Source organism: Balaenoptera musculus, chromosome 7 (genome assembly GCF_009873245.2).
Source record: "Balaenoptera musculus isolate JJ_BM4_2016_0621 chromosome 7, mBalMus1.pri.v3, whole genome shotgun sequence".
NCBI classification, from domain to species: Eukaryota; Metazoa; Chordata; class Mammalia; order Artiodactyla; family Balaenopteridae; genus Balaenoptera; species Balaenoptera musculus.
This window is the reverse complement of record NC_045791.1, coordinates 47,797,174-47,823,913: the sequence shown is the minus strand read 5'-3', so window position 1 is coordinate 47,823,913 and position 26,740 is coordinate 47,797,174. Positions and strand designations below refer to the sequence as shown.

Genomic DNA, 26,740 nt, shown 5'->3' with positions numbered 1-26,740 from the left:
CAAATGAAGGGAAAGAATTAAGCATCTATCCTGCCTTTTCTGTATGAACAATACTGCTGGGAAACAAAATAGTGGAAAAGGAGTTGTTTCTCATTACAGATGTGTTTTCCAGCTAATAAATGAAGAAAGAATGATAGAATGTCACTGTTTTCCAACCATGATGAATTAATGAATGGGTATAACATCACAAGACATTACGTGCCACGTGATGGAAGAACACACCATCTATGAGAGGGTCAGAGTGGGGTGACACAGGTGAAACACTCACTCCAGGTCTGAAATTTAAAGGAGCACTTAAAATCTCAGTAATTATCGGGACTTCCCTGGTGGTCCAATGGCTAAGGCTCCGTGCTCCCAGTGCAGAGGGCCCGGGTTCGATCCCTGGTCAGGGAACTAGATCCCACATGCCGCTACTAAGAGTTCGCATGCTGCAACTAAAAAAAAAAGGATCCCGCATGCCACAACTAAAAAGATCCCACATGCCGCAACGAAGATCCCACGTGCTGCAACTAAGACCCTGCACAGCCAAATAAATAAATAAATAAATATTTAAAAAAAAAATCTCAGTGATTATCTTAGTTAAGTGATGCTGCTATAACAAAGTACCATAGACTGGGTGGCTTATAAACACCAGAAATTTATCAATATTTCTCACAGTTCTAGACACTGGAAGTCTAAGATTAGGGTGCCAGCATGGTTGGGTTGTAGTGATAACCCTCTTCCTGGTTGCAGACTAATGAGTTCTCACTGTGTCCTCACATGGTAGAAAAAGAGGGCAAGGGAGCTCTCTGGGGTCCCTTTTATAAGGTCACTAATCCCATTCAGGAGGGCTCCACCCAAATGACCTGTTACCTCCCCAAAGCCTCACCTCCTAATACCATCACATTGGATGGTAGGATTTCAACATATGAATTTGGGGGAACATAAACACTCAGTCCAATGTAGTGATCAGGATGAATGACATTTAATGCAATATTTTTTTAAAAATCAAAGTATCAAAAGGTAAGACAGGTAGGATCTTACAGTGCTGTGCTGAGCTATATTGAAGCCTGAAGCAAAAAGAGAAAACGTGTGCCCTGATCCATGTTTGTGTGTATTTTTTAATGGTTAATAGTTTTCATGAAAATATTAGTGATCTATCTTCTTGCATTAAAGTAAGGAAAGTAAAATTATGATAAATAGAAAAAATATTCAAATTTAAAATAATGCAGTGAATTTTAATATACCTACTTTTCTATTTTTCGATTTTTTAAAATTAACACTCTGGGAAAAAATAGCAATTAAAAAATACCTAAAAACATGTATACAGCATTGTGCATTTTTGCTTTTTCATAAGGAGCAGTGTGACTCGGTTGAGCACTGATCTATGAAGTAAGTAGTTTCACCTCTTTCCCCGCAAGTCAAAATCAGATACAAACCTCTAGATCGAATACAATTTCCAGGAAATACCAATGACATAGGAATATATTATATAACTACTATAAGGATGCATTCACCTAAATCTGGGCTGTGAGAAACTCTAGGATGAACATTCTTGTTTCTTCTACATTTAATTGCAAGGAAAGAGACAGAGACACAGAGAGGAGACTTCTAGGTCAAAAGGAAGTTTAGGGACATTTCAACCAGTCACAGTGTGTGGCCCTTATTTGAATCCTCATCCTAACATGCAAACAAAAAAGTATGTTAAGACTATTTGAAATTTGAATAGTGACTGGATATTTGGTGATATCAGGGAGTTGTTACATTTTAGGTGTGATAATTTGTGGTTATGTTGAAAGAAAGTCCTTATTTTTAAAGAGGCATACTAAAATATTTATGGGTGAGATGGTGTAGTATCTGAGGGTTTTTTTTTCTGATAATACAGAAGGACAAGTGTATGGAGTAGTGAAACAGTATCAGTCAGGAGTTCATTGTTGAAGATACGGGTTCAGGGGGTCCATCATACTGTTATTTCTATATGTGTTCGAATTATTTGTAATAAAAAGTGTACATGTATATGTATAAAACATCTCCTTCCCTCTCACCCAAACATCCTGATTCTGTAGGTTTGGGATAGGGGCTTGGCATCAGAATCTTTTTTTAAGTCCCATATATGATTGGATTGCATAGCCAAGGTTGAAAACCACTGTTTTATGTGCCATTTAAATGAGTTAATATGGTTGACCTCTATAGTCATAAGCACTCCATAAAATCTTAGTGATATCAAGTGTAATCTGTTGATACATCTTGCATTTTTCTTCAGTCTTGCTGCAAAGCTTATGAATATATGGGATACATTATGGAAAAAGAGCAAGCATATACAGACGCTGCCTTAAACTATGAGATGGCATGGAAACATGGCAATCAGACAAATCCAGCAGTAGGTGAGTTTAAAATTTAGACACTAGGTTTTCACAGGAAACGTGGGTTTTATATGTAAATCTTCATTTAAATGCATTTGTTTTTTCTCTTTAAGGACAAAATACACATTAAGAGCCAACATCCTTTGTCGGACCTTCTGAAAAATAAATGTTATATTTATAATAGATTATTAGCTACTAAGTTATTATGTGTAGTTTCCTGAGATTCAAACTCCACCTCAGTCGCCTTAAAGGACATCCGATCTAATTCTGCCCTTTCTTTCCCTTCACCCTCTGATTCCAGAATGCTGATGCTGTGGGGGGAAGGTGTTCCATTGTGAAGGAAGTGGGAAGACATTGCATCAAATCAAGTCCTACTGGTTTCTTTACTGCAGAACTTCTCAAAGCCTCTAAACCCTAATATATACTGTGATGGATATCACAGAGGGGACATCATGTTTCCCACAGTAATTTGACTACGGAACTTTTTTTTTTCTCTTGAGCATCTAGAAACGTCATCTGGTTCCAGTGGTAGCCCATTGGTTTGAGGAAGGCTAGTCTCCAGTATCCCTAACAGCTGGGCAGCATCTGGAATATACTTAGTGACTCCTGTCTCCCACAGTGTGAGGGAGCTCCTCCTCAGGCCTCTCTTTCTTTGTGTTGCGCTGAAATAGGCTTCATTGACACTGCCCTGTCTGTTCTCTGGAGCAACCCACAGAGTCCTTCCGCCCTTATACATAATGACCCTCTAATTGCAAACTCTGTCATGTCTCTCCTCAGTTTCTCTCCAGACCATCCTCAGGTGCTTGTCCATTCTTGCTTGCAAGTCTTTCACCCTCCTTGCTGTCTCCTGGAAGCTCTCAAATAGTATTTCCCAAACTTTGCTTTGGAATACTGGGTGAGATATTAAAATTTTATTTGTCCATGTCCCTCTTGACCTGTTGTACCAGAAATGAACAAGTTCTTAAGTATGATTTAAGAACGAATTGTATGTATAATGAAGCTATTTTTTTAAATTAGGCATTTAGTAGTTGATAGTTCAACCTAAGATGGCATCTGTCTTTTTAGCAGCCGTGGCACAATAATGACTCAGATTTAATCTGCAGTCAGATTGGTCATCTTTAGACTTACTGCTGTCAGTTCAGGACTTCCCCTACCTTGTATTTTTCTGAGGTCTGTTATTTTACTAGACTTGTATAGAGCACAGGAACTAACGCTTCCTTCTCAGGTATTGTGTGTCTTACAGAATAAAATCAGCTTGTAAAATGAACATTCCTTAAAATCCTTAAAATATATTTAATTTTGGTGCTTTATTCCCCAGAAGGAATACAGTTAGAAGCTCAGTTATTTAAATACTCTGTTCCTTGGAAGACCAGCAAATAAAGAGATTTCAAGTCAGTAGCTCCTTCACTGTGTTATCTTTGTGTTTTTATAGGTGATTTTTTCAGTTCCTTTGACTTCTCCTTAGTAGGCATTTCTCTGAGGCTCTCAATTAATTCTCACAGTTTCTTCCTTAAGATTATCATTGCATCCAGTATCCCCAGCCTGCCTGGCCAAGTTAATGATGCATTTATTTCACTTTTTCACTTGTCAGGAAATCCTTAAAATCATGGTTGTGTTCTTTTCATAGGATTCAGGCGTGAGTACTGTAACTGTGAAAGGCACCAGGAGCTGAGATCCACTGAGAGGAGAACACAGTCATGTTTCTCCCTTCACAGTCATTCCCAGGTTACGTGACAGTCACTGGGCTGTTCACATTGTTCGTGTTCACGAGCGCACTCTCTCTCTCTCTCCCCCGTTTTTTTTCCTGATTACAAAGAGTTGAATTCTTAGAAGCCTGACAGGTGTCATGCAGCTGCGGTACACGTGTTCTTTGCCATTTCTAGCTCTTCATTTCCTCTCTGAAGTTTTTTGAAGGAAATAATCTATCAAGTTTCTTTCAATATGAAAACTTGTGCTTCTAATTTAGTGTTTACACAGGAAAAAAAAACACTAATATTTGCGTGATACTCAAATTTTTAAAAGCATTTCACAACAAGTATTTCATTTGATCTTTAAACTTACACTATGAGAGAGCAGAGTTATCCTTCCATTTTTGGATGAGGAAACTTGAAATTGACAGCTCAGGTGACTTGTCTAAGGTCTCAAAGCTAGTCAGGAAGCCAGAAACCAAAAGTTAAGTCTAGGTTTTTTTGGCTCTAGTTTCCATGTTTGGCATGACATCTTAAGTTGTTTTCCTTTTTAAATGTCCTTTTAAATGTTCCTTTTTTTTTTTTTTTCAATGCTTAACAGTGGCTTTATTAGGTGAATGCTTGAAAGTATTCAACATTAAATTCAATTTACTTCACATGTTTGCAAACACATCATTAGCAATTCTTAACTATTTCAAATCAACTAATTTGAAGTACAGAAGGCTTGTTTTCAAATAACTGTTCTGAGGTGACACTAAGACTGAAAGAAACCTGAGTCCAGGTCTCTAATAAACTCTATTTATTAATCTGTTTTATAATTATTTTCTAATGATATCAAGTTTACCTCTCTGACACTTATTGTTTTCATCTTGGACATTTCTCATTTCTGTGTGTGTGTGTGTGTGTGTGTATCGAATACAATGAATTTTAGATCATTCCTTTTCCTTACTTTTTGCTACCATATGATTGCATTAGCCAGCAATTCTTTTAAAACATTGCTTTGAAATTCTAAAAACTTGCTTTGGTACTTTGATTAAAGCCTAAGAGCAGCATTCAGATTTCCCTTTTTCATATTTCTAAATAGTAAAGCAAGATATTTAATTTATTAGTTACACATTATTTTACATCGTGTTATATCTTATTTATTGAGTCCACTTTTTCTGTCTTTTCCTTAGTTTGCTTACTATTATGGCATTGTTACAGAACAACAGTCAGTTAAGAATGTCTTAAAACTTTCTTCTAAATTGTCAGTATTTGAAATGTGACATTTCAGTACCAGTAACTGTGGTACTTGTTGCTCATCGCTGATGTGGCTATCTGATGACTAACCCAGTGTCTTCTGAGCCGCTCTCCCCCCTGCTCTGCCCTCCGCTCGTGCGCTCCAGGTCCATTTGGTTGCTGTGTCTCGCTCTACCACTGGCCTTTCCGTGTGCAGCTTTTGCCTAACAGTGTTCTTGCTTCCCACCCCCTTGGCCTACATTATACCTCTTCCTTCAGATTTCAGACCTTGCCTGACTCCCACGCCCTCCCCAACCAGGTTTCTTATTACAGTGCTCTTGGCCTGTACCTTTATTTCATAGCATTTATCTCAGTTTTGAAATTATTCATATAATTACTTAAATAAGGTACTTTCTTTCCTAATGGGATGTAAACCTCATGACTGAAGGAACCAGTTTGCCTGACGTGTTAAGTAAATCTGTACTGTATAAATGAATAGCTGTGTTATCATTTACTGCCCTATGATGAGTTTTTACCATAATCTGAAACAAATGGGACTTTACTAGTAAGTTGCAAAACCGCATTTGTGGGATGGCCCGCCATCTTCTAACCCAACTGTGGTCCTTTGTTACAACTCCATTTTCTTTCCTACCTGTTCTCCTTTTATGTCACTCCACCTTCTATTATCTTATCATTTCTGTCGTAGTACAGTCACCAGCCTCCACTAAGAGTTCTCTGATATTAGAGTAAGCAAACAAAGGAGGAGGCCGAAAAAGGTAATATTAACAGTATGCTCTATAAATATAGTACTATATCATTGTTGGGTTTTTTGTCTTTACAGGATACAAACTGGCATTTAATTACTTAAAAGCAAAAAGATATGTGGATGCAATTGACGTATGTCACCAGGTAAAACTTAAATTTAGATTTCTTAAAATTTTTCAGATGCACTATTTCCTACTTTTAATTAATATCAAGATGTACATGAATAGAGATAGAAGACATCATATTTTGGTTAAATGGCTCATCAAATATATCTGGGAGATACTACCAGTTTTCAAAGTTTAGAAAATAAAGTTTACTTAAATTGAAAAAACATATGTTTTTCATTGGGCTCAAATAATAAAATGTTTATGTCAATTTAAAGAAAGAGGCTAGAGAAGCATGTTAAATAAAACTTAATCCTTAAGTCAGAAGATATCTCAGGATTATTACAGATTCTCCACGTCACTGTTCTGAGTAGAAGTTCTTATGTATGTGTCTTAAGTCTGGTTATTAGAGGATACAGATTTATAAATTAAAGAGGTTTTTTTTGTCATTTAGAAGTCATTCAATTACACTTCTGGAATTGATTCCTGACTAAATGATCCCTTGTTAAAAATGACAAATATTTAAGTTGCAGTTTTAGAATTTGCAGTTTTCTTTATATACATTGTCACACTGATATTCCATATAAGACATTTTACGAAACATTATTGGGAGCTCCAAGAAAAGCTCCTTAGCAGAGAATTGTGTAACGTGCCGTATCCCAGATAGCTGTGTGAGCATCATTAATAGTAAATACTTGGCCCCAGCGATTGCTGTTGATTACTGAGTCTCTGTGTAAGGCAGCATTTCACATTAAGGTTAAGGTTGTACATTAATGTAAGGTTTATACATTAGAATCATTTGTGGAGGTTTTTTTTTTTTAATGAATTTCCGCTACTCCTAGACTCAGTAGACCTGGAAATTTGTATGTTTCAAAATCATTCCAGGTAAATCTGATATGTGCTCCTGGGTAAAAATAACTAAGGGTTTATTAAATATCATGCATAAATAGCTAAATTTTTAAAAGTATCTTAAATCATTGATACATAATTGTTTTCTGTAACTGATCTATTAAGGAAATAATTATATTTGTTGTATTTTTCACGTGTAGTATTATATTCTACCTTTTCCATTTAATTGCTGTTAATAGAAATGAGTCATCATGTCATATGCATCTCAGATATCACCTTTAAAAAGTGTTGTTATGTTTGTAGTATTATTATAATGAAATCTCAACTGTAATGCTGTTTCTAGTAAGTTGTGTCACTCCCCAGTTCTTGATAATGAATTACAAGTTCTTATGCTTTTGTTTTATTTTGTTTTTTTGTTCTTGTGTGTGTTTTTGCAGGTTCTCGAAGCACATCCAACTTACCCCAAAATCAGAAAGGATATACTTGATAAGGCTCGTACATCTTTAAGACCTTGAAAATTATTTTAGCTTTTTTAAGCAAGAAATGGAAAGAATCTGAGTTCTTCCAGTTCAAAATAGGTTTAAGCTAATACTTTGTAATAGAAAGCATACTTTTCTTTCTCCAGCAGAGGCTGCTGTTGTATATAAAGAGAAACACTATGTTAAATGGATGTCTTCTGATGGAGAAGGTGAATGAGAGCTGGTTTATTTAATTGACTCTCTTGATTAGGTGCAGATTTGGTGACTCTGTGGTAAAGATTATAACCCATTTCTATGAAAAATATTTTGTTAAAATCTTGGTAGTTAAGTATCCTATATCTTTTCTAAGGAACATTAGTTGTTTCTTTCAGGAAATACATTTACAATATTGTTGTTCTCTGTTAAACATTTTTGTGATAGTCTCTGTTATTTCAAAGGTTTGAGTAAATTTCCCTGTAGATATTTATGAAAAAGAAAATATATTTTTTAATAAAGATTTTATAAATTTATGATTTGTATTCCTCTTGGAACTCAAAAGACATGGTGAGTTTTGCAAAATCAGGGTAGGCTCCCCATGTTAATGCATAGTATTACAGAAAATGTGGCTTTCCTAGAAAAATCTTTGTGGAAAAGTATAAAGAGTGTGTGTGTTTCGCTTCTCTGTTGAACTGATTCTTCCTGCTCCCAATGCCTATGTGATCCTTTTAAGAAATAACCAGTACCTGAAATTAGTTTAAATAGGTAAACCTTTATAGCAATATTTAACCTTAGCCCAAAGATGAGGTCTTTTGGTGTAACTTTAGACGCTGTAGCATCTGGTGGAGAATATTTCTGGTCAGTAGGGACTCCCAAAGCACACCGTGTGAAAGCAGCTGCAGACCCCGCTCTCTCTAGAATCCCTGCCGCCACCCTGGGAGAGCACTCACTCTTTACACTGAATTTAACCTAATCTTCATAAACTCAATTCTTAACATGATTTTTAGTATGTTATCTATACCTTTTTCAGTTGCCTTTAAAAATACAATAAACACAGTCTTCAATTTTAATTGCATTTTCAATAAACAGTATTTTTCAAAGTCCCTTGCTTTTCTTTAAGTACCTCATGTTTATTTCTTTTGAGCTACATTCTAGTTTCTGATCACTTCTCCAATTTTCCAGAGTCCTTTTAATTCCAATTATATGTTATAAAATTCTAGTCATTCTTTTATGTATGGCATTCCATGAAAATGTTGAATAAGTAGAGCATTTATGAAACATTTCATGCCTGTTAAAACGCTTTCACATGTCTTATTACATTTATCCCCCAGTCCTATAATATAGACATTATTATCCCTGTTTTACAGTTCTGGCACTGTGACAGATTATCTCTTTCTCTATAACCTTTCAGCCTGAATGGACATTGTTAAAGACGTGATATAACAGAATACCCTTAGCAGTTCCAGTGAGCCTGCATCATGGAATGCTAGAATCATGGGAGCTGGATAGAGAAAGTAGAACATCTCTTCTCCCTGCAAGACATTTCCAAGTCAGTTTTCCTATCTGTAAAATGAGTTTGTTTTTGTTTCTTACGCAGCCACTTATTCTGCCATTTGTTAGATACTATTCTAGAAACTTTCTTTAAACTAGGTCTTTTATTTCTCAGTCAGCTCTCCAGAGAAATAGTATTTTTTCAGATGATGAGGCTCAAGCTAAGTGATTTTCCCAAGGTGAGAGAAGAATTGTCAGAGCCTGGATTCCACACCAGCCTTTCCTATATTAAAGTTCCTTCCATAACTAAGAGAGACGGTGTCTATAAGAAAAATTCTTTTATCTGCATCTGGCTAGCAGATGAAGCTGAGTGTTCTGTCACAGAGGTGGCTAGGTAATGAGGAACGAGAAGAGCTGAGCGGAATGAACGTTCTTACAAATGTGGCAGCTTCCAACGAGAGGTGTAAGTGAGGAGCAGTGTAGTGTAGCAGCGAAGAACACGGCTCTGAAGTCAGACCGGCTTAGGTTTCAAGTCTGGCTTTACTACTTTCTCAAGTTACATAGGCTCTCTGAGCCTCGTTTTGCTTTTCTTATCCATAAAGTAACGTATCAGGATAATAACCTTCCTCGGGTTGTTGTAAGAATTAAGTGAAAGAACGTACATAAAACCTAATGAATCTAACTCACTTGGGCTCTTAATAAATAGTAGCTCTACTTACTTATTACAAACCAAACAGGGTCAAGTAGTAGTTGCAACTGAGAAGAACCTTCACAGAAGAAAAGAGACAATGCAGGCAAAGGTGAGATGGAGAGGACTAGTTAGTTCCCCTAGAAGCACAGCCGTACAGGAGTCAAGATTCTCATTCATTGTCTCCCTCCCTCCTTCCCTCTCTCTCTTGCTCCCCTCCCCCACCAGAAATTATGTTGCACTCTTTACATGCATAAATCTCACTTCATCCATCTGGAACAGACTTTTGACCTTCTCTCCTCTGCTGGAATTCTCTCCCTAATCCCCGCTTACTGTCTCCAAGCTTCCCTCTCTAGGCTTATTCTTTCTTTCATTCAGGTACCAGTTTATTATCACCTCCTCAGAGACCCTGTCCATGTCCAGGCCAACGCTCTAAAGTAGCCATCATGTCAATCTGTACCCTGTCACCCTTGTTAAACTCTCTATTTAGCACTAACTAATCTCTGATGTTTTTCTTGTTCACATGCCCAAGATCACACATCCAGGAAAGCTGGAACTCAAACTGAACTGCTGCTTGAAGGAGTCAGTGCCCGTGGCATGTTCAGTGATAGTTTGGGGCCCGCACGGAGGACGGGGAGGGAGGGTCACAACATGAATGAATTTTCTGTGCATTTGGGGTTTGAATACCACCACCCTCATAGTCAGGAAGCATTTTTAAGTTCAATGCCCTTTGACATTAGGCCAGCTAGTATGGGGAACTGGGTCCCAAAAGGAAACCGCTCTCTCTCCCATAAGTCAAGAAGCTAGAGCAATTCTGGAAGAGTTTTATGTATGGACAGCTGAGGAAGCTAGGTTAAACTTTGCACTAGGATAGATAATAGAATCACTATGGAAACCAAAAGACCAGTTAAGACTGACAGGAACTCTCCTAGTTTGGTTCTGGAGATAAGTGAAGAGCCTTATAACAGGATCATATTAACAGTGCTAGTGCTGATAAAGTAGCAAATGCTTTTATGTTTTATTTTGCTTTTTGTTTTTAATGAAAGATTGGCAACAGTGCAAGAAAACCACCACATTCATCCTTTCCGAAGGGAATTTGGCAGTATGGATTTAAGATTCTGTCCTTTGACCAAGTAATCCCACTTAGAGAAATTTATCATAGGGGACATTCAGAAATTTCCTCAAAGCTTTTTGGTTTAAAAAACCATAGAAGCAAAAAGCTTGGGTTTTTTGGTTATTGCCAAAACATTCAGCATAAATGAAGTGGTCAAATATATTAGTTTACCCAATAATGGAGTACTATGTAGTCATCAAAAACTGTTTTCAAAGAGTTTTTTTTTTCCTATTTTTTAAAGAATTTTTAAAGATTTTTAACTGCTAAGATTCTCACAAAATAAGTGAAAATGCAAGAAACATAACTTCCTATAACAATTTGCAAAAGAATATAAATAGATGTATATGTAAGATACACACACACAACTAAATGAAACTAACCCAATTTTTAACAATAGTTCTGAGTGATGAAAAAATTGCCATTTTTCAAGTTAACTGCAAGGAACACACACTAAAAATAAGGATTTTTGCTTTTTTTTTAAAAAAAGATTTCTTAAAGATGAATAGAAAAACTCTTAACACCCACACTTTAATGGTTTGTACAAAATGTAATCTAGTTTATTTCAATTGTCAGAGAAAAAGATTCAAGAAGGAGAAGATTGAAAAAGACTACCAGAAAATGGCAATAGGGGAGTGGCGATAGCAACTTAATAGGAGAGCACAGGAGTTACTGAGGGAGAGAGGAGTACCACTTGTCAAGGTGAGTGAAGAGTACAGTCCTGTAACTGCAGAAAAAAACCAGTTCTCTGCACTTTGCATGATTCTAGTAACAGAGTTTTAAAGATGATCCTACCAAATGTAACTAATAAGAAGCCGGAGGAAATACCCGAGATCACACAGGGCCACAACGTGTAGTTGTGTTGTGTGAGCCCTGGACAGAGTGACCCACCCGAGGGGGTAGCAGAGGAGCAGAAGCTAGCGCTCTGGGTCTCACAACTGCAACTGCACCCCTTGGAGGAAGAGGATCCCTTACTAATTTGAACAAAGTTTGAATGAAAGGGGAGGAACTAGAGACAGAAGAGAAAAATGTTTGGCTATAGGGCTGAGGGTAAGGGAGCAATAGAGTGATGGCTACAGAGGTTTATGAAAGGGTTTTTGTTTTCTGTTTTTCAAGACAGGAGCTACTTGAGCATCTTGGAATATTTATGGGGAAAGGTCAGTAGATATTGAAGGTATAAGAAAGAGAAAAGGGAGAAGCCTGAGGAGGAAAAGGGGTCCAGGGGGTGGTTTAGAAGAATTAGAGTTCAGAGGGATGTGTGATTTTTGTAAAGGGAGTAAAGGAACAAAATAACTGTAGAAAGAGGTATTACATGTAAAGGTGGGCTTAGGAGCCCTTATGCTGATTTGCTCCATCAGTTTTATAGTAAAGTGGACTTTGACCTAAAGGCAGTACCACTCTTTCATATGCATGGAATTTGGGGGCCTCTGTTTTCCTTGAGCTCTGAAGTATTTTCACTTACTTCCAGGTTCCTGGTTGTGGTTGCTGGAAGTCTGCCTGCCAGATTAGAGGGGGGTTACTGTAACATCATAAATCATAGTTACGAGCAAAAAAGTGTTACCCACCTTTTAATCCTCTTCTTAAGAACCAGATGTTTTCTAGAGAAATGCCTGACTCTACACTCGGCCTTATAGTGCACGTAAATGGATCTGGCACGCTGCCCGTGAAACAATTTGATCCCATAAACGAGGAAAGCTGAGTAACGAGCAGATTCTAAATGTCTTCCTTCCGAGTGGTACAACCTTAGAATCTATGGCAATCTTTGAACGAGGCTGTTTTCAAATAGTGTGTATGTTATGTTTATCTTTCTTCAAACAAATTCTTTTGGCAATGTAACAGAAACTCTGTTTTAAAAAAACAAGCGTATTTTAAGAAAGTAATTACTATTTCAGTTTCCGCCAGAGGCAGGCTAGTTTTATTTTTAATGGGTAAATGATGTAAGAACCTTAAAAAAAAAAAAAAAAAAAAAACTTGAAACACTAAGAACAGGGCTGGGAAGTATTCAGTAGTATCCTCACTTATAATGGGTAATAGGTCCTGTTTCACGGGTAGAGATTAAACTTTTTATGGAAAACACACTAAGCTTAAAGAACACTGGAGGAAAAAATGTGCTAAAATGCTAAGCAGTTACATAAATGCTCTCTTCAAACCGTTTAAGTTAAATACTTGAAGTTGCTCTAGTCAATGAATGAAAACTCCCTGACATATACTTTCTTGACAAGTTTCCAGCCAATTTTTCACATTAAGTCACAGATTGCAGAGGATAATTTGAGGGGGGATACGAGGATTGGGGAAAGTCCAGGATATTGAGAACACGCAAGAGCAAAGTTAAAATGATGGAGCACAGACCACACAGAGGTCAGGGGAAGAAATGTGACCAAGGAGATGTGTCTGGGTCCTGATGTCAGTTCTTTGTGCTGAACAAGTAACTCTACTGTCTCTTATGAAGTGTAATATCTTTTTTGTGTGAGTGAGCTTACTGCTGTTTCCACAGATTTCTTAAATTGTAAATATTCATTACTTTAGTTCCAATAAAAATTGGGTTTTTTCCACACACACAAAAAATTTTTGGTTGATTTTTCATTTGGAAGTCATTTCAAACTTAAAGAAGTTTCGTGAATAAGAAAAGTACAAAGAGCACCCACATGCCATTTACCCAGATACATACTACAGTATTGTTAGTATTTTACGTCATTTGCATCTTCTCTGTGTATATACAAATTTTATATATACATTTATACACACACATATACACACCTATATGTAAAATGTTTTTTCTGAACATTTTGAGAGTAAGTTGCATGCATCATACATGCCTCTGTACTCCAAAGTACTTCATTGTGTATTTCATGAGAATAGGGATATTCTCCAGTTTAAGGACAGTACAGTTATGAACATCAGTTAATTCAACATAGATACAAAACTTTTAATCTGCCACTATTTACCGCCAACTGATCCAATAATATCCTCTACAGCATCTTTTCCCTCTAGTTGGGTTCCATTCTAGGATTGGGTATTGCATTTACTTGTCATGTCTTTAGTCTTGTTTAATCTGGAGCATTTCCACAGCCTTCCTCTGTCTTTTATAAAATAGCTATTTTTGAAAATACAGTCCTCTGCCCCCCCCCCTTTTTTTTTTTTAATTTGAGTGTTCCTTTGTTTTGGGTTTGCCTGATATTTCCTTAAGATTCAATCTGAGTTGAGTGTTTCTGGCCATAATACTGTGTAAGTGATGTGGTGTCCTCATGGTATCACGTCTGGAAACACACAATGTCCACCTGCCCTCATTGGAGACATTAATTTTGATTACACAAGTCAAACTTTTCTACCATATAATTGTTATTTTTCCCCTTGCAACTAATAACCAATCTGTGAGGAGACACTTTAAGATCTTACAAATATTCTGCTTCTTCAAAAATTTCCCCTAGATTAGCCTGATTCCTGCCTGATCTAACATTCACCATGATGATTATAAATGATGATATTCTAACGTCACCACTTTCTCCACATGTTCCAAGCAGTCAGCCCTTAGCATTTTACTATAAGCAAGAGCCCCTCCTCTGCTTATTTATTATTCTTTTTACTTTTTTACATATTTATTATTTAATATCATATGTGTTCATGAATTCCTATTTTTTCATTGGTTCATAATACATTAATGCCTTTAATTATTTTGGTGCTCAAATGGTTTCAGATTTGACCAGCAGGACCACTTCAAGTTGGCTCCTTTGGTGTCCTTGTGACTACCCCTATCTTTTTCTTTCTTCCTTTTCCTTTTTTTTTTTTCTAAGCATGTTCCTACTTTCTAGCATAACAAAATATCCCAGGTTCAACTTCTAATTACCCTGTCCCAGCCCTGGAATCAGCCATTTCTCTGAGGAGCCCTGGTTCCCTTTAGTGGGGCAATGGTATTAGAGATCAAGAACTTAGTGTAAAGTGTGTTCACTGCCACTAGGGTGAATTGTTTCTAAACCCTTTCAGCAAATAGAAAACATATGCATGTATATATGCACTCACATGCATACATACACATATATATGTGCACACATATACATGCATACACAGGTGTAAGTACACACGTACTGAAACATGTTTCAGAAATCACAAATTTACACCAATTCCTCCAAATCCAGTTTATCACCCTAGGGTTCTTTCTTGTGTTCCCCCAGTTTTCATTTGTATGTCCCTTCTTCCACAGTGAGACCCTGAATCCCAGCAACTTCATCATATTTGTTCATTTCTTCAGTCTTATAATCCACCTAAAATAGTTTCAAACTTGCTTCACCCAAATGCTCACAACAAAAAAAAAAAACCTACCAAAAAGAACTCAGGATTTGTCTCCCACTTTTCCCAGTACCACCAATTTTGATTGATTTTGATGTTTACAAATTTAACAGCATATTTTAAAATGTTACCATAAGCCTTTCCCAGTGGTATGAGATATTTTAAAAATCAAACTAAATAATTTATTGATGACAGGAGGGTGTGTCTGCTCCATAGACCAGCTTTGCAGTTTCCTTCCAAATATTCATCTACTTGCAAAATAAATACCATCCCTTCCCACACCAACCAGTATCATATTAATGATGCAGTAGCAAGAAAAATAGTAGGAGACTCTGGAGCTTAAGCAAAACATCATATACTAAGGATTGAGAGTTAAGATTTTTTAAAAAATATGTAGTAGATATATATGATCATAAATGGATTTATTTTTGTTTGCCCTTAGGTATTTTCAGACCCTTTGCTGTGATAGTTTACATGGCAGTTATAAACATGTCTAAAAACATAGGGAAATTTTCTTCTTAGATTATTCAAAATACTAGTTTCTGGTTTATAGCAACTAACACCATTTTACCCTCAACCTGCTTTTTCAAACTGCTGCCTTTTTTCATTGAGTGAATCCTGGTCGTTGAAAAATTCAAGTTTATTTCCCCTATTCTTTATTTTTGTATTTACATCTTATATCTATTTTCTTGAGTCCTATGGCCTCACAAAATGCTTTTGAATAGCAGAGCTGCAGAGATGATGGGGAGGTCAGCTATGTTAATTTCAAAGTGCCCCAGTCTTCAGTGTGAGGTTGCCTAGCAACCCATCACTCAGGCCTCCTTTGTGGATGCGAGAAGAGGAAGCAATTCTCCTATACGCTCTCAAGCCGAGATGGTTTTATAAAGTGAAAGACCTTTTGCAAAGGCTTCAGCACAACCCCTGTCTCTCCGTTTCTGCCCACTTTGTGCACTTCACACATGATAAGAGAAATGGTCCACCTTTTGATGCCTTAGATCTGATACAGATATAAAATGGAGCTATACGTGCTACGGTCAAACAGTGGAAGTGACCTGTATCCCTATGTTAAGCTGAAACACATTAATTAAATCTCTCGTCATCCCTTCTCTTACATGAAAGCATACTTTCCCCTCAAGTTCTAAAAGCCAGTTATGTTAAATGAAACTGCAACTGCCTGCTGAGCATCAGTTACCATAGCGACGTGAGGCAGGAGTATTTTTCTCCTTAGGCACAGGATGGCTGAAGTGTGTTCAATCAAGGACTCAAGCAGCATGCTGACGAGAAATCAGGCGTCTGGGAAGAATCTGCTCTATTCCCTTTTCTCCACACTTAACTTGAAAAAATAAATAACCCCTCTGCTATTCCCCCAAAGCTATTAGCTTTTTAGAAGTGAACTTAAGTGGGTGGCAGAAGTGCCCTACCTTAGGGCATATAGGAAAAGGGAGGACAATGACACATGCCAGTAAAGTCCATGTGAACAGCTGAGCCACGTAGAGATGAGTGCTATAGAAGATAAGCTGCCCTTTCAGACATTCTGAAAATACACAGCGAAAATAACAGCTAGAAATCCATCTATTTCCACACTGTAAAAACACTGATGTACAATTTTTGAACCGTTTATGATCCCCTGAACTTATTTGCTAGGCAGCCAATGCTATTCAGGAGCACATTATGATTCAGATCCATATTGGTCTGTGAAGAGTCTATAATTGATAGTTAAATCAGGTATAAGGCAAAACGCTTTGTGCCGTTCTCACTTGCCTCCAAATACGGTTGAGAAGAGAGAGGCAGTATAGCATAGTGAGCTTTGGAGTCAGACAAGCTGGCTTAGCATTCTCTGCCACTTATCAGCAGTGTGATTTGGGGAGAGTTCCTTTCGTTCTCTAAGTCCCGATTTCCTAACATTTGAAATGGGAATAAAAAGAGGATTGTTGACAGTGTGAAATAAGAAAATATATGTAAAAAAATGTATGTAAAGCAGTTGGCATTAATGAGGATTCAAACACTGATGACAGCTGGTGTTATGAACTTGGCTTATCAATCACAGTGTTCAATCATTTTTGAACACCTGGGCCACACCCAGCATTGTGTTTTTTTTTTTTTTAAATTATTTATTTATTTATTTATTTATTTATTTATTTATTTATTTATTTATGGCTGTGTTGGGTCTTTGTTTCTGTGCGAGGGCTTTCTCCAGTTTGCGGCAAGTGGGGGCCACTCTTCATCGCGGTGCGCGGGCCTGTCATTATTGCGGCCTCACTTGTTGTGGAGCACAGGCTCCAGACGCGCAAGCTCAGTAATTGTGGCTCACGGGCCTAGTTGCTCCGCGGCATGTGGGATCTTCCCAGACCAGGGCTCGAACACGTGTCCCCTGCATTGGCAGGCAGATTCTCAACCACTGCACCACCAGGGAAGCCCCCAGCATTGTGCTTTATGTGTGAGGGATATTGAGGTCCCATCAAAAAGAGGGCAGCCAAGTTTTGGGATGCCTACTGCTGGTTATTCACCCTTTGGACACTTCAATTTGGTACATCATTCCCACCAATATTCTGTCCATACTGACGTGGCACTCCTCATGGTTTTCCTCCAGGGCCAATTCACGGGGAAAAGTCTCACTGCTACTTTACAGCTAAATTTTGCTATTTTACCCAAACTGGTGTTACCAGCACCCTCAGTCACCATAGACTGGAGATCACCTTCCAAGGGGAGAGTTAAAATAACAGGCAACCACCAGAGAATGCACTTCCAAAAGATCTGCCAAACTGTTTTCAACAATGAAACAACATGGAAAGTATATGAACTCCCAAAGTGGCTATCTTGGACTCTCTTTTCTGGCAACGGTATACCTTCTGGTGATTTACTCACAAATCATTAACATAATTCTTTAAAGTATAACCTCTTAATTCAGATCATTAGTCTAACCCCTTTATTTTAGACATAAGGAATGGAGCTCAGGGACATTGATTTATCCAGTTCATATGGATATATGCGTATATATACATATACATACACACATGACACTACACAGACATGCATACACACTCATAAATATACACACATATATATAAAGAGAGAATAAGTTCTATAGATTTTTGTTCATGTTTATCTCAAAGTCAATTCCAAGCTCCTCATTATTAATAGTGACTACAATTTGCAAGTAACAGAAACCAACATAAGATGGCCTGAGTTATGTGTAAAAACCCAAGGATCATGGAGGCTTACTAAGGTCTGCACGGAAGCTAAGAGGCAGGAAGCCACTGGAACCAGGGACTGGAACGTCTGCTGCTTTGGGCATTTCTGTATTCATCTGTTCACCCATTTACTAAGTCAGGTCATTCAACAAATACTCACTGAAGACCGATTCTGTGCCAGACGTTGAACCCTCACTGAACAGACATGTTCTTCACCTCTCACAGATATTTCACTGCTCCCATCCGTGTTACAAATTTAGCCATATGCAGTGACCCAAGTATACAGTCCCTTAGCCTGGACCCCACCTCACTCTGGTGAGGAGGGTGGGCACCCAGTGAAACAAGTCGCTCAGATCTACCTCTATGGATCAGAAAGTTGCTGGGCAGACCATCCCACAGGCTCCTCTACAAGCATGTCATCTGATCCCTTTGCACCTCTCCCTCCAAAGTACTTAAGCCAGTATTTTTCTTTTTTAAAAAAGTACCCAGGCACTAGCATAGCTGACCAACTACACAGAAAAAGCACAAATTTCAGTTAAAAAATGGAGAAAATAAATTTCATTAATAAAATAATTTTCAAGGTGGTAAATTATTCATTCAAAATCATTCTTCCACCTGTTTTCTTTCTACCAGATGTCTAAAAACCCCAAACCCGGACATATAAAGGGCTGTACTACTTCAGTTTAACCAGGAGATTAGTGGAGTCTGTATTGTCGAGAGTCTCAACAACTTGGTAACTGCCTAGGCCAGTACTTCTCCAAATCAGGGAGAAAGCCTCCATAAAGACCCGTGCTTCTGCAAATTGATTAGTAAGCTATTTCAAAATGTATGTTGATAACACAACAGGACTTTTGACCTTTATATTCCTTCCTCTGTGCAAGTTGACTCTTAAGTTACACATTATTATCAGGTAAAAGGAAGCCATTAACCATTATCCCAGCTCATTGAAAGACAGGGAGATGCTGGGAGGGGAATAAATCAGGCTGGATCCATAAAGTGCTATAGGATTCCTTGTTATGCCATCCCATTAAGTGTCTAGGACTCCCCCTTCTCTCCCGCTACCTGCCTTCTTTTTCTTTTTTTTTTTTTTTTAAGAATGTCCAACTTGGGTAGTACTAACTGTATACTATTCTAAGAGACTTACATGTATTAACTACTTTAATCCTCAAAACAACCCTGTGAGGTAGGTGCTATGATCTCTATTTTGAAGTTGAGGAAACTGAGTCAGGAGAGGACAAGTAACTCAGCCAAGGCCACAGAGATAGGAATGGATGGAACTAGGGTTAAGACCAAGGTAACCTGGCTCCAGAGGCTATGCTCTTAACCCCAACTCCAAATCACCTCCCTTGCATACAGTTTATCCAAAACAAACATATAGCTGCAGCCAACTCAAAATGTGCCATGCCACTGGTAGACAGGGAAAGCCCAGACGCATTTCTAACATGAACAATCCGAAGACTTCATCATTACCTACCTTCTTTTTCTTGAGCTTACATGTGTCCTGGGGCATTGTGAGGTGAGGGTAAGTTAGAAACCAAGCAAAATTTAAGGAAATGGATAGGAATCATTTTTTTCAGGGAGGACCCAAACAAGCTGTTAGCTGATGGAGTGAAATCTTCAGGAGAAGCAGAAGGCAAGTACAGCTAACTGAGCCCCAGGAGCAGGAGATGCTCATTTGGATAAAACTTAAGGCTTCTCTGCTCAGTGAGCAGAGACAGTGATATCTCTGCTCCTATGAGTAGGACCATAACTTGCCAGCACACACTTGGGCAAGAATATTGCAAGGTTGCCCAAGGTCCCATCTGCATAGTTATAACCACCACCCCTTGCCCCTTCTCCCTCACCCCCATACTCATATATACATGGTGTTTTCCTCTCTCTTCTTCTTGTCTGTCCCCATCCTAGAACGCCTTCCTTGCCTGGAGTGAAGCCCTGTTCTTTTTTCTGTTTCTGTTCAAGATGTTTTCTTGATGCCCCAAATTCTCTTGTTCTAGCCAAAGTATTTTGTCCTCTTTCATATAACTAATCTAAAAATGAAAATCTCTTTAATATTCAGATTTTTTTAATAATAAACCTTGATGGCACATCAGACCCCAAATCTAATCAATGACGTGAACAACAACAAAATATCTACTTTTGCTCAAGTAGCAGGAGGAGCTTAAAATCCCAACTCATTGAGTGAAGTTAGGAAAGAAGAAGAACAGAACAGTTGGTTCTGAATTAAAATTGTAACAGGAATGGAATATCTACAATTCAAAAGATATTACTAAAGAGTCAGAAAAGTAAAAAGTGTGCTTTGAAGAGTTCCTGTGTCATGCTGGCCTTGTTACATCAATCATTTCCTTCCTTCTTTCATGTAGATAGATGGGCGCTGCCTGTCCTGGACTTCTATCTGTCATCAGCAGAACAGGACCATCTGGAGTCAGAACAGATCATCAATCCTTCCACACATTCAAGTTAATTTTTTTTAATTAAAAAAATATAATACAACTGAGAAGACATTGTCAAATTCCCCTGGTGGTTCTGTCTGATTTCTGTTAGGGATCCATGACAACTCAGAGTGATGTGAGTGATGCCATGATATCAGGGCAAAAGCCCTGCCTTAGGAGTCTGTGTTAGTTTCCTATTGCTGTAGTAACAAATCACCACAAACTGAGTGGCTTGAAACAACACAAATTTATTTTCTTAGACTTCTGGCTTCCAGAAGTCCAGAAGGGGTCTTATATAAGGGGAGAAAATCAAGGTGGCAGTAGAGCTGTTCTTCTTCTGGAGGCTCTAGGGGAGAATTTGTTCCTCGATGCTCCCAGCTTCTAGAGGCTGTATGCGTTCTTTGGCCCATTGTCACATTACCAACCTCTGCTTCCATCATCACATCTCCTCTGACTTTCCTGTCTCCCTCTTTCCCTAGTAAGGACCCTTGTGATTATATTGGGTCCACCTGGAAATGCAATATAATCTCTGCATCTCAAGGTCCTTAACTTGATCATGTCTGCAAAGTCCCTTCTGCCATGTAAGTTAACACATTCATAGGTTCTGGGGATTAGGATATTGATATCTTGGCAGGGTGGGGGTTGGATTTCTCTGTCAGCCACATGGTCTGACATAATCGGAGACTTTACTTCCTGGAAATCAGAAAGACTGATTTCTAGTCCATGATTAGGAATTTCAGTCAGAGGAGTGCATGGGGATTGTTGGTGTCTGGGTTTGACCTTGGCTTACTTGACTATAGTCCCAAATCCTGGCCTTGGACTGTAGGGTTTTACAATGAGGAGCACTGGCTTTCAGTTAGACTAACCTGGGTTTTCATCTCTGCCACTTAGGAACTCTGAGAACTTGGGCAAGCCCCTTGGCCTCTCTGAGCTTCAATTGTCACCTCTCTTTTATGGGATGTTTTAGGAGAAACGGACTCAGACAGAGACTTCCCCACATGAGTGCTCTTGGGAGTAACACTGGTAAGGGAGTGAGGGAAGCAGGATTGGACTGGGATGAAGTCATAAGACAGGCTCCAGCTGGTCCCACAGGAACTCTGTTGCTGGGATGACCCTTCAGCATTGTCTCCCTGTAGGGCAAACGAGCCAGGTGTTGTTACCACCTGCCACGGCTGGGACAAGGGTGAGGAGAGAGAGGCACTCACCTCAAGGACAAAATTTAGGGGTGCCAAAAACTCAGTAACCAAGATAAATGATATTTTATTGCACTATTTTTAAAAATCTAAGTTAATGCAAAATTCCACAATGAACAAAATACTGAACATATTGAGTAAAGACAGAATAAGTAAGAGTGCTATGCAGGGTCACAAATGATCCTCCAGCAAAAGGATGAATCTGTCATTACTGATATTGTCTTTATTTAAAATTGTGATACTTTGAGCATTATGGACTGTTTGCATTTTTGATTTTTAAAAATAGTGCATTAAAATATTATGTATCTTGACTTGAGTTTTTTGACACTCCCTTAAATCTAGCACTGAGGCCTATTCCTCACTTGCTTCACTCTCCTACTGGCCATGTGTTGTGTGCAGGCTGCCCCTCCCCGCCCTCCAGGAGGGGACACGATCTTAGGCCAAGGATCATTCCTGAGGCTTAGCTGTAAGCTGTGAGCCATCTGCAGCCAACACTCCTGGCACCTGGGGAAAGTAATACCTTGATCCTGAACAGGGAGATGGGACCTACCACAGCATCCACTGGCAGGATGATGATGCCTACCTATAAGGAGGTTGCTTTGTCATATAGTTTTTCCCCCATTGGGATAGAAAGATAGCCATGCAGCACTTGTGTGGCTACTAAAGCTAATTGTTTCAGATGCTAGTGAATGTGGTCACAGCCAAACCTTGGCCTGACCTCTTCCTTCCACCTTCCTGACAGCCAAACATGTGAGTGAAAGGTCCAGATTATTTACTTGGACCTGAGTCTGCCGTTAATACTACTGTCAACATATGGCTTTGATTTATGGTTTATTAGCTTTGGTTAGAATTGCTGAGCAAATATGCTAAAGTGAAACTTTTCTATCCCATGGCCTGACTAGACCCTTACTCCCAGACAGCCTCCTTATGCTAGTGATCACAACCAAGTGGTGGATATGCATAACTACTTCATTGCTACAAGAAAAAAATATATAGATATAGATGATATAGATATAAGTATCAGTCAAGGTGCAAGCCCTACCAAATGTGGGATCATGAATGCCCTTGGTGAATCTAGCCTATACACACCATGTTCTAGAAACTTGTTAGCCTGGCATGAAGTAAAAATATAAATTCTTTTTCTTTGTTCAAGATTACTGATTTTCAAAATGGGAAGGGATTTATAACCCCTGGGGGTTGTGTCAGAATCCCCTGAGGAATGTGGTAAACTCCACCATCCCTTCTCAATTTCCCAATGAACTAACAGCCATAAAAGGAGAAATTGATGGCAACACAATAATAGTGGGGGACTTTAAGACCCCACTTTCATCAATGGACAGATCATCCAGGCAGAAAATCAATAAGGAAACACAGGCCTTAAATGACACATTAGAACAGATGGACTTAATTGATATTTATAGAGCATTCCACCCAAAAGTAGCAGAATACACATTCTTCTCAAGTGCAAATGGAACATTCTCAAGGATTGATCACATACTAGGCCACAAAGAGAGCCTCGGTAAATTTAAGAAAATGGAAATCATATCAAGGATCTTTTCCAACCACAGCACTATGAGATTAGAAATTAACTACAAGAAAAAAAACTGTAAAAACACAAATATGTGGAGGCTAAACAATATGCTACTAAACAACCAATGGATCACTAAAGAAATCAAAGAGGAAGTCAAAAATACCTAGAGACAAATGAAAACTAATGCACGATGATCCAAAACCTATGGGACATAGCAAAAGCAGTTCTAAGAGGGAAGTGCATAGCAATATATTCTTACCACAGGAAACAAGAAAAAGCACAAATAAACAACCTAACCTACACCTAAAGCAACTAGAGAAGGAAGAACAAACAAAACCTAAAGTTAGTAGAAGGAAAGAAATCATAAACATCAGAGCAGAAATAAATGAAATAGAGTTGAAGAGAACAATACAAAAGATCAATGAAACTAAAAGATGGTTCTCTGAAAAGATAAACAAAATTGAAAAACCTTTAGCCAGACTCATCAAGAAAAAAAAAGAGAGGGCTCAAATCAACAAAATTAGAAATAAAAAAGAAGTTACAACAAACACCACAGAAATAAAAGGATCATATGGAACTACTACAAGCAACTATATGCCAATAAAATGGACAACCTATAAGAAATGAATAAATTCTTAGAAAGATACAATCTCCCAATACTGAAATAGGAAGAAATAGAAAACATGAACAGACCAATCACAGTATTGAAATAGAAACTGTGATTTTAAAACTCCCAACAAACAAAAGTCCAGGACCAGATGGCTTCACAGGCAAATTCTATCAAACATTTAGAGAAGACTTAACACCTATCCTTCTGAAACTATTCCCCAAAATTACAGAGGAAGGAACATTCCTAAACTCATTCTAAAGGCCACCATCACTGTGACACCAAAACCAGACAAAGATACCACCAAAAAAAGAAAATTACAGACCAGTATCACTGATGAATATCAGTGCAAAAATACTCAAACACTGCAAAGCTATATCCAACAATACATTAAAAGGATCATACACCATAATCAAGTGGGATTTATCCCAGTGATGCAAGGATTCTTTAATATCTGCAAATCAATCAGCATTGTGCACAAAAAATTGAAGAATAAAAACCACATGATCATCTCAATAAATGCAGAAAAAACTTTTAACAAAATTCAACACCCATTTATGATAAAAACTCTCCAGAAAGTGGGAATAGAGGGAACCTACCTCAACATAATATAGGCCATATATGACAAACCTACAGCTAGCATCATACTCAATGGTGAAAAGCTGAAAGCATTTCCTCTAAGATCAGGAACAAGACAAGAATGTCCACTCTCACCACTTTTATTCAACATAGTTTTGGAATCCTAGCCACAGCAATTAGAGAAGAAAAAGAAATAAAAGGAATCCAAATTGGAAAAGAAGTAAACCTGCCACCACTCTTTGCAGATGACATGATGTATACATAGAAAATCCTTAAGATGCTACCAGAAAACTACTAGAGCTCATCAATGAAGTCGGTAAAGTTGCAGGAAACAAAATTAATGCACAGAAATCTCTTGCATTTCTATACACTAACAATGAAAGATCAGAAAAAGAAATTAAAGAAACAATCCCATTTACCATCACATCAAAAAGAGTAAAATACCTAGGAATAAACCTACCTAAGGAGGCAAAAATCCTGTAACTCTTAAAATTATAAGATGCTGATGAAAGAAATTGAAGATGAACCAAACAGATGGAAAGATATAACATGTTCTTGGATTGGTATAATCAATATTGTCATAATGACTATACTACCCAAGGCAATCTACAGATTCAATGCAATCCCTATTGAATTACCAATGGCATTTTTCACAGAACCAGAACAATGTATTTAAAAATTTGTATGGACACAAAAGACCCCGAATAGCCAAAGCAATCTTCAGAAAGAAAAATGGAGCTGGAGGAATCAGGCTCCCTGACTTCAGACAATTCAACAAAGCTACAGTCATCAAAACAGTATGGTACTGGCACAGAAACAGAGATATAGATCAATGGAACAGGATAGAAATCCCAGAAATACAACCATGCCCCTATGGTCAATTAATCTATGACAAAGGAGACAAGACTATACAGTGGAGAAAAGACAGTCTCTTCAGTAAATGGTGCTGGAAAAACTGTACAGCTATATGCAAAAGAATGAAATTAGAACATTCTCTAACACCATATACAAAAATAAACTCAAATGGATTAAGTATCTAAGTGTAAGACTGGACACTGTAAAACTCTTAGAGGAAAACATAGGCAGAACACTCTTTTTTAAATTTTTTTTAAATGAAGTGAAATTGTTTTCCTTATTTGATGTTATTTACAGAGAAATGTTTGATTCTAGAGCCCAGGGACTTTTCTTTTATTTATTTATCTATTTATTTTTGGCTGTGTTGGGTCTTCGTTTCTGTGCAAGGGCTTTCTCTGGTTGTGGCAAGCGGGGGCCACTCTTCATCGCAGTGCACGGGCCTCTCACTGTCGTGGCCTCTCTTGTTGCGGAGCACAGGCTCCAGTCGCGCAGGCTCAGTAGTTGTGACTCACGGGCCTAGTTGCTCCGCGGCATGTGGGATCCTCCCAGACCAGGGCTCGAACCCGTGTCCCCTGCATTGGCAGGCAGATTCTCAACCACTGTGCCACCAGGGAAGCCCAGAACACTCTTTGACATAAATCACAGCAATATCTTTTTGGATCCATCTCCTAGAGCAATGGAAATAAAAACAAAAATAAACAAATGGAACCTAATTAAACTCAAAAGCTTTTGCACAGCAAAGGAAACCATAAACAAAACAAAAAGACAGCCCACAAAATGGGAGAAAATATTTGCAAACGATGCGACTGACAAGGGGTTACTCTCCAAAATCTACAAACAGCTCATGCAGCTCAATATCAGAAAAACAAATAACTCAATCAAAAAATGGGCAGAAGGGCTTCCCTGGTGGCGCAGTGGTTGAGAGTCTGCCTGCTGATGCAGGGGACACGGGTTCGCGCCCTGGTCTGGGAGGATCCCACATGCCGCGGAGCGGCTGGGCCCGTGAGCCACAACTGCTGAGCCTGCGCGTCTGGAGCCTGTGCTCCGCAACGGGAGAGGCCGCGATGGTGAGAGGCCCGCGCACCGTGATGGGGAGTGGCCCCCGCTTGCCGCAACTAGAGAGAGCCCTAGCACAGAGACGAAGACCCAACATGGCAATCAATCAATCAATCAATAAATAAATCTTTAAAAAAAAAAAAAAAAAAATGGGCAGAAGACCTAAACAGACATTTCTCCAAAGAAGACATACAGATGGCCAAGAGGCACATGAAAAGATGCTCAACATTGCTAATTATTGGAGAAATGCAAATCAAAACTACAATGAGATATCATCTCACACCAGTCAGAATGGACGTCATCA

The 26,740-nt window shown here is 38.4% G+C and overlaps 1 protein-coding gene across 8 annotated transcripts in view; it reads left to right on the top strand.

The window, feature by feature from the left end:
- The window catches only part of TTC21B (tetratricopeptide repeat domain 21B), a 99,336-nt gene extending 78,684 nt beyond the window's left edge, over positions 1-20,652 (top strand). For 2 of the 8 annotated variants that reach the window (XR_005020574.1, XR_005020578.1), the window contains 6 exons: positions 2,243-2,363; positions 6,090-6,157; positions 7,404-7,457; positions 7,592-7,654; positions 11,288-11,413; positions 20,547-20,652. Coding sequence is in view for 3 of the 8 variants with exons in the window: in XM_036857623.1 (XP_036713518.1) it covers positions 2,243-2,363; positions 6,090-6,157; positions 7,404-7,457; positions 7,592-7,654; positions 11,288-11,356 (375 nt within the window). In the remaining 5 variants the exon portion in view is untranslated. Of the gene's footprint in view, positions 1-2,242; positions 2,364-6,089; positions 6,158-7,403; positions 7,958-11,287; positions 13,238-20,546 lie in introns of those variants that run through there. The other 6 variants (XR_005020575.1, XR_005020576.1, XM_036857623.1 and 3 more) reach the window with 6 other exon arrangements.
- Positions 20,653-26,740: the final 6,088 nt, after the last annotated feature.